Consider the following 16152-nt stretch of genomic DNA (forward strand, 5'->3'; position numbering starts at 1 on the left):
ACTTATTACTTGTTTTCTCCGACCAAAGGTCGTGGGCTCGAGTGCCTTAATTGACGATACCTTAGTTAACTGCGCCTTAATTAACTTCGCCTTAGCACCCATGGGTCGTGCGTTCGACTTCCGCGTAAGCTCGAGGGTTTCACTCCCACCGAAAGTCGTGGGTTCAAGTGGCTGAATTAACCCTGTCCTAATTAACCTTGCATTTTATTTTTTGGCATGATGAGCGGCGTCGGAGCCAGCTGTGGAAGAATACGATGACCATACGCGCGAGCAGTGGCACGAGCGCGTGTCTGCATGAGGCGAACTCACGTGACTCTGTACCGCGAGCCGCGTTTTCCAGACCACAGGGGGTATACGAGCCACTTACGGCTTTCGCCTTAATAAATAATAAGCAAGACTTCTGAACGGATTTCTTCTGGCCGTGGGTGCATACGTTTAGCAGCCACCTAGCAATCGCAGGAGTAAAGTGCAGCCGGTGTGTCGCGACGTCGCGGCACGTTCACCTTCTGTGTGCCGTATGACAGGGGTGATATTCTGAGCAATGGCAAATTACGCCATCTTGTCTGCTCTGATTGGCCCACGGAGCTGCTACGGCCTCTCTGATTGGTTAAGTATGCCGCCATTACGGAATTACAGAACATGGCGGAATTTGACGACTTTAAGAATGACACCCCAGTTTCGCAGAAATTGTTTAGGGCGTTCTTCTTCTTCTTATTATTATTATTATTATTTAATATTGAGAGGCATCGGACATACGCTTAACTTGAAAACTTGACAGGCCGAAAATGTATCAGTACTCCTTCAAGAGGCACTGAAGAAAGGAATCCTGAGGCATATTGAGCTTTTGTAAGAGCAAAATAATAAGAGGAGAAGGACTGCTCTTATTAATAATCATCAAATACTAAAGAAATATGCAGATCCCGCGCACATCGATATTGTGTGAATAATTTTGCAGGTAGCCGACTACCCAGCGCCATTTGGCGTTCCGCGAAGCTTATAACCAGGTGGGCCAACTTGTTTGTGTCAATAGGAGAAGTTGTGTGGCATGCAGTGGGGTGACAACGACAAGACGGCGAACGTATTTATGACGGCGCTGGCGGCGAGGTTTCTATTCCGACTGTTCGTCGCGTGGGTTTACGACATGTCGGTTGTTGGGTTCTGTATCCACGGCGCTGGACGGGCCTTATTGATGTTCGCGCTTGCACAGTGCTACGCAGCAATAAGCGTGCCGCAGGCTTAGTATACTTTCAGCTCTAAAGTGCCGCCACTTTCAGAGTGAAGCGGCTGCAACGCAGAAAAAAAAAAAGTGACGAATCGCTTCATCCTGATTGCAATGAGAGCACAGACGAGAGGGCACCAGACCATGCATTTCTTTCTTTCTCTGTTGCCTCTGCTCACTTGATTCACCCAGGAATGCAAACCGTACCTGTGTGTAGATAAAACTTCAAGCAGGGTATATGATGATGATGATGATGATGATGACCTTGATGATGATGATGCCCTTGATGAGTTTGGCGCACACCCACTCACGGGGATTGGACAAGAGTCGCTCAGACTTTGCTTGTGTTCAGGTAATGAATTTAAAAATCTATAATTTTGTTGCATAAATAGAAGCGAGGAAAGTTCAGAACGGTTCAGTAGACTGTCATTCAATCAAGAGAAGAAAAAAAGTATATTCTCGGTTGTTTGCTTCTTCTTTTTCTACTTCGTTTTGGCACGTCGCGAACGGACATAAGCGCTGCGCTGGCCTCGGAGCTTAGTAAAAAAAGGCTGCTGAATAAAATATGGAGCACGTTCTGTCGTGCAGCTGAACGGCAGTAGGCCACGCGTCGTGCAACCCACGGTTGGTTTATCGAACGGCGGCGGAGCGCGGTGCCTGTTGCCATCGCGTTGCAGGCGGAGTGTTTCTGGTCTTGGAAGCGCAGCTGAGTCACAGCGGGCGGCTCTGTGTGTAGTCATAACGGGAACTGGTTTCCTTTTTTTTTTTTTTTTTCTCTGTGCAGTGCGAGAAAAAAGCTGCACGGATCGAGGTCGTTGCACGTGCTACGCCCAGCGAGAGGCGGGGGGTGTGTATATAACAATGGCCCCCCGAGCGTTCGCCTTCGACTTTTATTTCGTCCGTCTTGTTCTTGTTTTTGTTTACTTTGGTCGCGCGAGGTGGGCTCCCGGCCAACGACATTATGTATGAATACTCCGTGCTCCTGCGGCGAAGTGTCAGATTCATTCATTTATTCAACCGAACCCGCGACCTCGTGTGTGCTGAGCAGCAGAACACTGGACCATTGCAGCGAGGTGTAAAATTTCACTAATGAACTGTTTAATTAATCATATTATGGGGACAGTGCGATCATGAAATTAAAGTCTGTCGGTATATATACTTAAAGCTTAAGCTTGTGCTCAAAAAAAAAAAAGAAAAGAGAGAGAGAGAAAGAAAGAGAGAGCTCTGAAAGTAGCACCAGTTGAGAGACATGCGGACTCAAAATGATGCCGTGAAATGCATTGCTGATCTGTAATTTTTCTTCTTGCATCTTTCCGCACTGCGGGATTATGATTTGGCAGTCGCGTCCCATTCCACGCTATGCTTTCTTCTGCCGCTTAATAATTCCGCGAATTGGAGGAATTCCTGTGTACGCAAGGAAAAAGCTGCAATCCACGTAACCGCGCGTCATTGTGCGTCGGGAAGACCGAAACGCCCCCGATAATCGTTGTCAATGTCGCGTACACTTTACTTATTTGGCGTTCTGTGCTCGCTGTACTTTACTGCGAGGGACGTTACGCGCACGGCTGTTCGTTTTCTGGAAGCACACACCGTGGGCGCAGCGTTAAAGAAAGGAAATGCGCGCAAGATGGAAGACGATTATGTCGTTGGAGGATAAGATAAGTCGCAGCTGCAGGGTTCAGATTTTTTTTTTTTTTTTTTTAGAGCGTAGGCTGTAGCTCTTCGTCGTCCTTTTTTTTTTCTTTCCTACGTGGCTTTGGCAGCTCAGAGTCCTCGAGAACGTACAGAGATGCCATAGATAAAAAGGTAACGCACACGTAGTTTTCTTTTTTTTTTCCTAGCTACTTTTTTCCCCCCAAGAAACCTTGCTCAATATGTGGCGTATGCTCGATGCACTCGTTGGTCCTGCAATATTCTTGCGTTATCGCGGACGTCGCTTGTTTTGCAGGATGTGGAGGAAATCTTTCGACCTCGGTATGTGTGTACACATAGGTAATAGCGTGCTCCAGCCGTTACAGATAAGGAAATGACGTTTGGCGAGAGGAAATGACTCGGAACGGAAAGGGGTCTCGCGTGAGGTCCCCAAGATCGAGCCCTCCATTATTTTCCTTTCGCCCGGCCATCCTCGTGTAGTAGTGGCCCGGTGGCATCTACGGTGGGCAAGCTGCCGAGCTAGAGGTCCCGGGTTCGACTCCGGGAGTGAGGCGGCAGCGCCGTCCACGTTTCAGATGAGGGCGTAATTACGGCAGAGATCAACTCTGCAGGCGCTCTTAGCAGGCGCAACAAGAACAGCGTCAGCCGAGAGCAACCCATTAAAGAGACGCTATAACGATTAGGCCTACGCAGTACTCTCCCGAGGCCATATATGTTCGTTTATTTTTATTTACGAAGAAATAAACGAACATTTACGAACTCTATTTACGAAGAGTGATGATTAAGAGCAATTAATTACACGGCTGCTGAGCACGAGGTCGCGGGCCCGATTCGTAGGCCTCGGCGGACGCATTTCGAGTGGAGCGAAATGAAAAAAAAAAAAAAAAAAAACACTCGTGTACTTAGGTTTAGGTGCAGGGAACCCCGGGCGGTCCTTTACTGTATGGTGACCTTAATATAGCCCCAGTGGTACTTTGGTACGTTAAAATCAATCAATCAATCAATCAATCAATCACAAATATAAAATAAGAGCCAAACGCCTATTTTTATTAAGAAGCTCTCGCCGAAACCCCAGCGCATTTATACGTCAGTATGACGTCACTGATTTTGATCTATTTTTCTCGTCTTTCGACTGTTGTGGGGAAGTTAAATGTTTTCGAAGCTTGCTAAGTGCAGCACTTTGGTTCTTCTAGAGCACAGTTAACTCTATCTTGCATTAAAAAAAATGTTATAGATCCGAGTAGACGTTTTCAAAATGTGTGACGTCACGGCGTGCCAATGCGGATACTTCAAAGTGGCGTCGCCACCTGTCACGATGAGAGTGGCTTTATTCTCGCTGCTGTAGGAGGGTACGTAATTTACCAACACGGCTAAAGTTCTTCGCTTTAGTGCACTCTGCTAGCGTTTCCAATGGGAAAGCTATAGGAGCTTGCACGAATACAATTAAAAACCTCGCAGAAGGTCAACCGCTCCAGCTGGCGCTTCAGCGGCAGTCGCCCCCAAGTCTCGAGCGGCGGCTCCTCTTTTGCCCTCCTCCTGTGACGTCAGAAAGTAGACACTGAACTAGCAAATGTTAGGATACAGGGAGCTACGAATTTGAGCTTACGAATTGTTGTTAAGAGCTGTGCTGTCCCCGCTGAGAGAGAGAGAGAGAGATGAATTTATTTACGCAAAGGCAGCCGGAGCTATAGCTCGTTCTGACGTGATATAATCCTGCACTGGGAAAGGGGGATGGGGAAAAAGATATGAGTGATGAGAGATGACGAAAAGAAAGCGCATAGACGTTCGTAATCAGAAACTGTTCCTAACGTGGGTGACTGTAAACTTCCCGCGGTGAGTTCTTAACGATTCGATCCTCGTTTTAAACCTTTCTTTTCTCTTGGCTTTCAATCTCGAGGGAACGCATCGGCAACTGTAAGGAGCTTTGCTAGGCTGCTTCTGACTAAACACAACGACACTTATGTTTTTTTTCTTTCCCCTTTCATGATGCGTTTTCTATATCTTATGGGATTTAAGTGCTTTCGTTTGAATGCTTCCTACGGATCGAACGACGAACGCCTGGCGCTATTCACAATGTGCCTGTATCAGGTCGTTTCATAATGTCATTTCATGTATCATAAACGTTATACAATTAAGAACTATGAATCACAACCAACTGGCACACCAGCAAGCGTTAACTATAAGAACTCGCCTTGTGCCAAAAAGGTTATGCAAAGAACTTGGCCTGTGTCCAACAACATAATACGCACCTATAGCCATGCGCGGCAGCACATGTGTAATACAACTGGCGAAGAGAGCGCAGAAGAAGAAAAAAAAAAAACCTTTCTATATGGTGGAGTTTGTGACGCCACAATGCCTAGCTGTATAGTAAACGCGAGTCATTTTTCATCAAGCCGCTTTTATTTCTCCCGTCTTTTTATTTCTCATTAAAGCGTGCCTAGTTATTGCCTTTAGACGAAAAAGAATATAATAACAAGACAAGGAAGGGGGTGAGGACTGCTTACCACTGTCTTCCTCGCATGCGGTGCATGTATACTTACTCGTAAACACGCGTGCGATCCGCCTACACACTTCCACTGTCGTGTTCTCCGTGTATACATATAGCATATAGAGTAGACCGCGTGCGTGATGCTTTTCGTTCAGCCGCTCCTCTTTCTCTTTGGTGGAGTCTGGTGCTCTGCTTGCCTATTTGTTTGTGTATAGTACTCTTCGCGGTATCGCCGTGGGCGTGTTTACTTCGCTACATCAACCGTGTGACGAACTTTTCTGGTCTTGTGGTTTACTGAACCGTTTTCTTTCTTTGAAGGATCGTTATAAGAGTCTTAGGGTGGGAGCTTGGGCTTGTTTGTGATTCATTGGAAAAAAGGACACAGCGCAAAAAAAGACTACGACACGAGAGAGCGACACGCACATAGCGCTGACTTGCGACAGTTTATTCATGAAGCCATGAAGGAATAAATATATAGGGTGCTACCATGCGCAATATGTGAGTGATCGGCAAAAAAAAAAAAAAAAAAAAAAATACCTGGAACATCATTTGCAATACTGATAATGATAGCCACCTACCTACAGAGCACACGGAATGCTTGCCATTCAAACCCTATCAAAATACGCGTGGCCGGAGCCGTTGTTGGCTATAAGAGCCCACGTGGTCAAAATTAATCCGGAGTCCCCCACTACGGCGTCCCTCATATTTAGAGCGTGGTTTTGGATCGTGAAAGCCCAGAATGATTTTTTTGATATAACGAGGGATTCGCTATATCCGGATTTAGGATAACGAGGTCTTTTCGCGATGGGATATATTCGCTAAATCGTGTAACCAAAGTAACGATCTCGCGTATTCAACGTAACGTATTTGATGATCCAGTGCTAATCCCATTTCGCGTTTTTTCATGAATTTCTTTTCAAAAAGACAAAGTATATGCGTGCACACCGCCTGCTGTAGAGTGCAAGCACCATAACTGTCTCCGTTTGCCGCCATCCGCGGCAACTGCTGCAGGGATATACGCACGTCGCGCAAGAAAAATCCAGCTTTCATGTTCGTCCCAATTAAAATCACTTATTTCCCGTTGCCTCAGCCTCGTACTCGACACGGCCGTTTAAGCTGTGAATGATATGACTGCAGGCTAAGCCTATTAAGCTGCGAAGGGGAAGCGTGTTCTGCGGGCGGTAAAATGGGGTCCACCTGGAAAGGTTTGAGAGGAACATACGGTTGTGTGCATATCGTGTGCGAGTGCTTATCTATGTGTGTGTTTCTGTGTTGTCCATATATGCATTCTTACGCCTGCCGAAATTGTAATGGACGAATCCAAACCATCTAGTCCGGATTTCAGTTCCCCTATGTGCATCGTGTGTCGCATTTAAGTTTGTGGAACACGAGACGAGTAAGAAAGAAAGAAAGAAACTTTGTTTTCAACATTTGCGTGTAGTTTTGCTGCAGTGCGCGTGACAGTGACAGTCGTGTACTGCGGAAATGTCTCCGCAGCTTCGGCGTATCGGGGATATCTCCGATCGGCGCATCATGTGGCTCGCTCGCATCGTATCGACGTTTAAATGTCAGTTTTCTCGGAACCTCGGTGCGTTCGCGTTGCCATGCCGTCCGTCCGTTCGTCCGGCCGCAATGTCCGCGTATCTCATTTCTCCCCCCTCCCCCCAACCCCTACTCTCTATTGTGCATTCCCTCCTCGAACAGCGCGACTACAGCAACGAGAAGAACGACACATCCACGCGTCAAAACAGCTCGTACGAATGGAGAAAAGGAGGGAAAGACGAGAAAACGAAACTTGGCGAAGGCGCGCGCTTTCCTGCCCGGCCCGGGTGCACGTGCACCCGCAACTCGCTCTGCGAGCGCGCGCGCGCGAGCGTCCTGACGTCACCGCGCGGCTGATCTTGCTCACCCTCCGTGCAGCGCAGCAGAGCAATGCGAGACGCGCGCGAGCGTTGCGACTGTGGAGTGGGCGAGGGAGGGGGGGGGGGAAGAGACTTCGCGGGTGCAACTGCACCGAGATGACCTTGTTTCTCTTTTGCCCTCTCCCCTTCGCCTGCCTTCTTCTCAGTCCGTCTTATTCCTTCTGCTGAGCCTTTTGTCTTCTTCACGTGCTCATTTTGCAGCGCTCCTCCTCTCTTCCAATGTGGGAGAGAGGAAATAATGTCTTTGCTTTCTCTCTCTCTCTCTCTCTCTCTTTTCCTCGCTTGAACGCTATCCCTGCCGCGACCTTTCCTTTACTCTCTCTCTTTCTTTCCCTCGCTCTATTTTATCCTCTCTCCTCTCAATGTCTTCCGCCTCCTCCTCGGTTCCGCTTCGTGCGCTGCATCGCGGCCTCTTCGTTTGTTTCGCTTGGCGCTCTTGCTCCCCCCCCCTCCCCCGCGTACCGCAATTTCCGCTCCATTACGCACGCGCGCGCCTTTCCGTTTCCTTCCATCGATACGGCCGCGTACGTTTTCGGCTTCTGACCCCTCTCGAACCCCCTTCCTTTCCCCACCGCGAAACACTGACGCACACACTCTTGATAGTGCTTTCCACGCACATACTATAGCGGGCTTCCGTTCCCAAATCGTGGAGTGACATTATTTCTATCCTTTTATTGAATCGTGCACTCTTCCGAGTTCGCCGCCGCTTGGGCGTGCGTGCCCGGCCTACCGGCATGCGTTCCTGTGATTTCGCCTTTGGGGCCTCTTTCCCTTTTGCAAGCACTCGACCATTTTCATCTACACAAATATATATATATATATATATATATATATATATATATATATATATTAATGCTTCCCTTCCCCAAGGAGCGGGAGAGCTTGTTCTTTGTTTCCTAGGTCGCGTGGCCTTCGCTGTGCCGCGTTTCTTTCGTGCTTTCCGCCTCATTGTTGTCTGGGAGCAGATTGAGTTGGAGTGTGTGACCGTGACACGCGAACTCAGCCTGAGTGCCTATAATGTAGGCACACCGCACTTGGTTTCTGAGTTGGCTGCTGTGTATTGTAGCGCTCCACCTCTCACCATTTTACTCCACCCCTTGGAACTGTGCCACTGAAAATCCGTTAGCTTATTCCGACCCCTGTAAGTTTTTTGATGTTGTAGTTTCGTTCAGCAGTAGCTCTTAATTGCTAATGAAAAATTGGCAGTTTGGGCAGCACAGACTTTTATTTCAATTTTCCGTTTCCACTTTCCTTGTGGCTTGTGGGGCAGTCCCTCTTATACAGGGAGCTCAGATACAAAGCTGGACTGAAAGATGCCTTGTATGTAGATATTAGGCCAAAAAGCATTGGACAAAAAGGTGTGATGCCTTTTGTCACCTGTTACAGCACACACTCTTGTCCAGAAGGCAGCAAAAGCTTCTGTCTTTGCATCCAAAGTTCGCATGACAAAATTGAAGTAGGTCAAAGTGGGCAGGTTTTTATTCTCTCTACCGGGACATGCGACTATAACTGCAGAAGCAGCAGTAAACCTAAGCTGCTCTGCAGGCTACTTGTATATGTGTCAACTGCAACTACGGCTTGACTTCACGCACTGCGCCAGAGAGAGACAGCCTGCCGCTGTAGGACATCCATCCATTAGTGCTAATCATGGTAGAAAAATATGGAGCGGCTCTGCAAACTGGTTCTCACACACCCTCACTCTCTCACACTTGCCAGACAGGTCAGTTGTTGGTCCTTGATGCCTCCTGACAGATGAAATGAGCAATGGTGAAGGCCATAGCATGCTGCCGGGGGCACTTCTTGAGCAACTTCTACTGGATGTCCCAGTTAACACGGAACAAGTTTAAACAGACAAGCAAACAAACAGAAAATGGAAGAAAAACAAACAAACAAGCAAGCTTTCTGTGCAGATGAAACCAGCTGTATGTTGTTAACATCCTGAAGAAGCCGGCAGTTTGCTTTGTTTTCTAATAAAATAATTAGCAGTTAGTAATGATCTAACTCGTTCATTATTACTTTCACAGCCACAATGTTGAAATGTTTGTGGAGTACATTTCAGAAAATTCACTTTCAGTTATTTGCAAAACGTTACCATTTGCATAGCTGTCTTTTTTCTTACTGAAATCCTGCCAGATCTTCAATAGCTGCCTTGACCCACTGCTTGCATGCTACAGTGGCATTCATATAAATGCAAAGAGAAAGAGCTAAGCAAAAGGTAATGCATTACAAACAATTGAAGGTGATGTTTTCGAATATGCAATATAAACCTTGTGTTGAAATTGTAGCCATAAATTATGTTATTACAAAGTTAGTAATTACTGGTTGCTCAGTTAGTGAGAACACAAACAATACTGACAGGTTCTCCAGGATGTTGCTAACATATACACTTGGTTTCGTCTGTACAAAAGCTATCTACAAAGCTTGCGCTATGTTAGTTAGGATACCCTTATTCACTGTGCTCTCACGTCTAGTGCCAATTAAGTGTGCTAGCCTTCAAAGCTTGTGAGAACATGTCTACTTTAATTTCCTGTAGGTCAGACATAATTTTGTGCACGGTACAGTAAGTCTGTGGGAGAATGTGTGGATGGTTGAAAGGCTTCTTCCTGTCTTGAAGGCCTAAATGTGCTTCCTTTTGGTTTGGTTTTTTTGTCTGACTCGCATGTAGCTATTGAATTAGCCCTCAGCTGGCATTGGATGTTGTTTGTTTGTGAGTGTTGGATTGTGTTAAACAGCTTCTGTTGCAGCTTATATGTTTGTGTTTGAGCAAGTGTGAGGCTGCATTAAGTGTAGTATGACACAATTTCTTGAAATATTTCATCTAACCGGTGTCAAACACCTTCAAAGAAAAATGGGCCCATGAGTACACTTTCGATATCTTTATGATATCATGTTGCAGATATGCTAATTTGCAAGGAATATGCACAAAAAGGCTGCATGAATAATGTCACAGAGTGTTCATTCAGTTATTGTATCTAATTTATTATGTTCGTGAGTTTTAGCTGCTATGCTGTATACTTACACTCAGTTTTCACATCCTATTATTTTTCACTTCAATGATGACTAAACACTAAAGAGTGGTCCTACATTAGGAGCTAATGTAAGGCATAATAAAGAATATTTTCCTTTGTTCTTTCACGCAGTTCAGTTTAGAAAAGTAAGAGGAGCGCTTAATATTAAGAAAACATGGTAGTTTCTCTTTGGATAGCTGTGGTAAGCTAAGCCAATAAATTGGAAAGTATGATGTTGCATTATGTAAGATCCATTTTTGCAAGTGCTTTAGGGATAAAAGATGTGAAAGATTTCTGACCCAACAGCATATGCTCTCGCATTCCTGAGAACAAGTTAAATAAAAAGAAAGTGATTCATGAATACTACCAGTATACTGATGGATATCTAGATGCAAATACATGCTTTAATTACTTAATGTCCTTAATCCTTAATGTCACAATGATAATGTGCCATGCACTGTTTCATTCATCTATGAAAAGGTTCTTATGGAACAGTTTGTATCTAGGTCAATGTGTTATCCACACGAAGAAGCCACTTTTATCACCATATTATGTTGCTATGCCATGAAGATAACAAAGTGGTTGCTGTGTTAATAGAAAGAGAGGGTAGAATCGCATGGGACTGCCCCGTGTGCCTCCTTATCTTGCTCGCATGGGAGTGGTGTTTACGCTATTGAGGTCGCGATTCTGTGGTATTGCAGAGAAACAGGATGAAGTTTTGGAACCAGCTGTACCTGTTGCTATGGAAAAACTTTGTAATACATCGAAGACAAAAGGTAAAGTTAATAACCTGGCTTGCTTCTTTTTCTGTGTCTACGTGACATGAAGTGCTATTTGTTGCATATTGTGCTTTGGTGTTGATGCAAGGTTATATATATATAATTGGTGCTTTCCTTTGCAGGTGCGCGTGTGTATAGAAATAGTATGGCCACTCATCCTCTTCTTCATCCTCATGTGGGTCCGTACACGAGGACTCCGTATTTACATTCACGAGTGTAAGTGGCTCGTTCGCATTCTCATCTTTTGAAACAGCATTCTGTCTTTATATTTGTTCTTTTTTTTTTTACTTGCTGTTTGTGGTCATTGTGTAGAGGCTGCTGCTATTGAGTTGTTTATCTGCAGTCTCCACAAACCAGTATTCTTACTGTGTTTTAAATATATATCCAAGCTTTCTGGCACTCTTATCTTTCTGCTCTGATTACAGGCACTGTACACGTTATGGCTCAATACTTTAGTTACTGCTCTGTTTTTGAAGCTACCAGATATGACTCTAGCATCACAAGATGCACCAGTGTTGATGCAATGTTAAGGAGTAATGGCACGACATTGTACAGCAATGGCTTTACAGCAAGAGTCAAATTAAATCAAATAAATTTTTTTTTCCATTGTACAGGCTGGATGGTCATTTTGGACTAAAAGCTACGTAGGTATACCTTGAAGTATACCATAAGATCTTACAAGCCAAAAACAGTCAAACAGTGTGTGCAGAATTATAACAAGTCAATGTAAGAATAACTAAATCAAATGCAAATGAATGCTGGAATTGCTGAAAGTGTGAATGCACTTTAAAAAATGGATAGGACTATCTAGAATTTTCCTCCATCAGAGAGAATGTAACAATGTAGGAGGAGTTTATTGATAGTTTGAACACCGATAAAAACACAGTATAGAAGTAGTTTCAATGTATTATACGCTTGACAAAAACCAGAGGAAGGAAGATCTTGATAGTAAAGTTTAAGTGGCTACTGTGCACATATTCATAGCATTGTACAATGCACAACAAATACATTGGCATCACTTCAAGTGCAACTTGGGCCAAGTGTTTCTCTAGTTCAATGAAACGTCTTTAGCCTGCTTACAGATCACTTTGGCACACTGCATCAAGAAAAAAAAAAAGAATTAGAAAAGTTTTACCTTGATGGAGCTGAAGTTCTACAGGTGATGCTGTTCACAAATCTACCTAAGTAATTTCCTTGCAGTAATGTTGTGCACAAGTACCCTTGAGGAAAATGCTGGTTGGATTATGTGCATATGTGAGTTGATTATTGTGTGATTAGTACAGAGTGGAAGTCATTCTGAATTATTGCTTGTTATGCATGGTTGGCTCTAACATTGAGGCTCTAACAAAGCTAGTGCGCGTTAGCTAGCTAGTTAGTTTGGAGATGAGGAAGTGTTTCATGGTCAAAACGAGTGAACGAAATAAGCTGCTTTGTTTGGTTCAAGAAAAAAGAAAAAAGAAGGCTTGCAGGAAAAAAAAGGAAGAAAAACCCAGGCCCTTCCTTGTGCGAGACATGGTAACCTTGCGTGAAGTGAGGTCTGTCATACTTGTAAAAATAAACTTGTAGGGGTTCTTGTGTGGCTATTGTTCAACTAGGAACAGAACAAAGGACAGCTGTGATACTTACCCCTGTATTCAGAAATGTACTATCTTAAGGTGAAGCCCCTGCTTGACTTGATTTAGATGACGCCTGCCGTTAACGTGCCCAAAGGCGCTCACTGCGTTTCCTCCGGCACGTTCACAATAGACATCACTTAGATCAAGTCAAGCATGGGCTTCAACTTAAGTTGCATTTCTGAATACGGGGGTTAGTGTCAGTTCACAGCTTGTAGTACTTGTGCGTAACCTATTGTTAGCATAATTAAGCAGTGATGTGAAATATTGGGCAGGCAAGACCTGACAGTCATACCCTTTGCAATCACTGTGTTTGTATTTATGCAGCATAATTTTAAAGGTGTTAAACGCTTTTGTCTTTGAATGGGCAGAAAGCATAGTTGTACATGTATGCACAGCCCCGCTTACTTACTTTGCTTTTCTTCCCTTTCCCTCAGTTGTGTAGGATAGCAAACCAGGTACAACTTGGTTAGCTTCGCTGCCTTTCATTATCTCTTTCATTTAGTTGACAGGTTGTACTTGTGAACAAGCAAGAAAAGCAAACTTTATGACTGCTTTGTCAAAACAAAGTTAAAAAGCTAAAAGCTTTTAATGATCCTCTTATTGCACAGCACGTATTGCTGTGCGAAGTGATGTTGAATGCAGAGATTTTTACACTGTTTAAACTTGCGAATACAGTCACAAGAAGTTTTATCATGGTGTTTTATTATATAGGGCGTCTTTTTTTTTAGCTGCACTAAGTGTTTGAAAGTTGCCTGTGGCAGATAGCAGAATTCTAACCCGTGGTCTAAATTACTTGTTGGGGCGGCCATTATTTCTATGAGGAATCAAAATACCTAATTGTATAAGTAACATAATTATACCAATTAACTTTCTAATTAATTATTTTACGGCACATATTTCAATCTATGAATTATAGCCGGTGATTTCACAAGGCCCACTTGGAATTAATTCTCAGGACTGTACCAGTTTCGTGATATTAATTTTCAAAGTGTCCGACGAAATGCATTGGTGTTCAAGTTACTTTTCTGAAGAAAATGCTGTTTTATGCATGGAAGCACGAAAGTCGGACACTTTGAAAATTAATAACACGAAACTCATGCTGTCAAGAGTGGATAGACCTTGGGAACTAACTAGCTGCAATTCATAGATAGAAGTATGTGACATGAAGTAATTAATTAGAATGTTAATTGGAGTGATTTTGTTAATGAGGTAATTAAGCAATTTGATTTCTTGTGTAAGTAATGACCGCCTCGTTGAGTAATTTAGATCAAGGGTTAGAATTGTGCTATCTTGCCATAGGCAACATTTACAAATTTGGTACAGTTCAAAAAGAACACCCTGTATACGAAAGTAGATGTCCCATGATAGATACTGTATGCCAAACACTCATGTTAGGCTAAGGCTGTCATCTTTTCCTCTTTTTGCAAGCTTTATTCTGTCTTGCTACGCTCTCCAAATACACGGAAAGGCAAAAGCCTTCGTTTGCTTAGGAGCATACTTTTTGAAGAGCCTGCTTTCAGGTGTCTGTCAACACCTGTCAACAATGACATATGTACATTGAATCATGGCTCCCCTAGTCTTTAGAATCCTGCATGAAGCTCTGAAGCGTAGCCCCTTCGACTTTGACTCTTTCGTCTCTAACATTCACAAACTGAACAACACTGGCTAAAAGATATTTTAGCAGCTTTCTCACTGTTCCAAGCCATTTTTGGTGGATGTCCCTGCCACTAATTTTCACTATCACAAGCTCGATCATTCGACTTTAGGTACAAGGACAATGACTCATTGAAGTTTTGTGTAGTACAGTTAGATTGAACGTTGGTCAATGGGCAAGGGGGCAAGCGCTGCTTTGAAGCATGATGTATGATGTTGCTGTGCTTTCGTCTGCACTGTTCTCTTTAGGCCATTTCGATGCCAAGGCCATGCCTTCTGCTGGCCTGCTGCCATTTGTCCAGTCAACGGTGTGCACCCTCAACAACACCTGCCACGGAGAGGCGCCCACTCAGAGCAGTGCTGAGCAGCAGTACAACACATCTCTGTGAGTGAAAAAAACATTTGCTTTAGCTCGGTTGCATCTACCATGCTAAAACAATGCTAAATGAATGTTTCTCAAGTGATTTTCTGTACAGCGTTGGTAAGATCTGGATGAAGCTAGAGGGCACGACACACCGCACCCTGTGTCATACCCTCAGCCTTCATTGTGTCCTTTTTGCGCTGTACAATGAGTTAGGCCTCATCTGCAAGACCAACTATCTACCCTTGTGCTTAAATTAAGACTTGTGTGAATGGTAGTAAGAATAGTGTGTCATTGTGCATTTTTGATAAGTTGTGTGCGTTGCCTTTCTTTTGTGTGATGCAGTACCATAAGTACTGCCATGTGGCTTGTAGTATCTGGAGTCATCCTAATATGAACAGGGGAGTGCATGGTTTTGGTGCAACCAATCAAAAAAGAAACAGCCCGACGCTCTATGACGAATTATGTGTTGCGAACACCATATGTGACATATCACAGTTGGTCGTAAATGGTCACACCCTTTGGTTTTTGCTAGGTATGCACTAAAAGCATGAACATCCCATGCACTCCACTGTTTGCATTAGAACGAGTGCAGATAGTACATATGCAGCTGAGAGGAGTGCATGTTAAGGGTAGCCCGATATGAGCAAACGTATCAATGTGATTCATGGTAACACAGCCACCTCTTAATGCTGTCTCATTCTGTGGCATCTATTCCCGTCCTTGTCGGTGGGCACACTGGGGCCAGTAAATGGTCTGCAGTTTCGAGTACACACATCCTAAACTTTCACACAAAAGCTTAATCAGGTTTTTTTTGTTGGATAGGGCAACGGTCCAGTTGTCATAAGTGCCTGCCTGAGCAGTTCTCATATAATTAGGCTGACCATGCAAAGAAGGTTATAGGAGGAGTTGCAACATCCAGAGTAGTATCCTTGGTCAGTAACTTTAGGAAATACAATCACTTTCACGAGTGACTTGCACCAGACATGTTGGTGGCCTCGTGCAACAGCCTTCTTTGCGATATGTCATGACAGTGCTTGGCACTGTGCAAGGTATGCTGTTTCTTGTAAGCGCTGACACGTCCATAGCTGAATCATGCGAAATCTTGCAAATACCTGAAAATGATTGACCGACAACATGGCCCCTTCGTCTGAGTGTACGTTTGTCTTTAAGCTGATCACAGTTTCCTTTTCTTTTACAGAATTATCCAGCTGGTCAGTGATGTGAATCACATCGTAAATGAACATTTAACAAATGAAGACACAGTAAACAGCATCAAGCGGTTATCCCGTGACTTGGAAACCCTCTCTTCATTTGTAAAGAAGCTCACAGGTGCCCAGTTTCCGTTGTCTGGTAAGTGCCTTCAACATTGAAACTTTTTTTTTTTTCATTTTCCAGTAAGCGGGTTGGCAGCTTCAGGTATTGTCACTTTAGTTCAAACTAGGCATAAATT

General features: G+C 44.1%; 1 protein-coding gene across 2 annotated transcripts in view; it reads left to right on the plus strand.

Annotated features, from left to right (window-relative positions):
- Positions 1-16152, plus strand: part of LOC126539079 (phospholipid-transporting ATPase ABCA1-like) — an 88610-nt gene that overhangs the window by 4132 nt on the left and 68326 nt on the right. For both annotated transcript variants that reach the window (XM_072285667.1, XM_072285668.1), the window contains exons 2-5: positions 10992-11066; positions 11192-11285; positions 14588-14723; positions 15901-16052. In XM_072285667.1, coding sequence (XP_072141768.1) covers positions 11001-11066; positions 11192-11285; positions 14588-14723; positions 15901-16052 — 448 coding nt within the window. In that variant the 5' untranslated portion in view covers positions 10992-11000. The remainder of the gene's footprint in view (positions 1-10991; positions 11067-11191; positions 11286-14587; positions 14724-15900; positions 16053-16152) is intronic.

This window comes from Dermacentor andersoni, chromosome 11 (assembly GCF_023375885.2).
Source record: "Dermacentor andersoni chromosome 11, qqDerAnde1_hic_scaffold, whole genome shotgun sequence".
NCBI lineage: Eukaryota > Metazoa > Arthropoda > Arachnida > Ixodida > Ixodidae > Dermacentor > Dermacentor andersoni.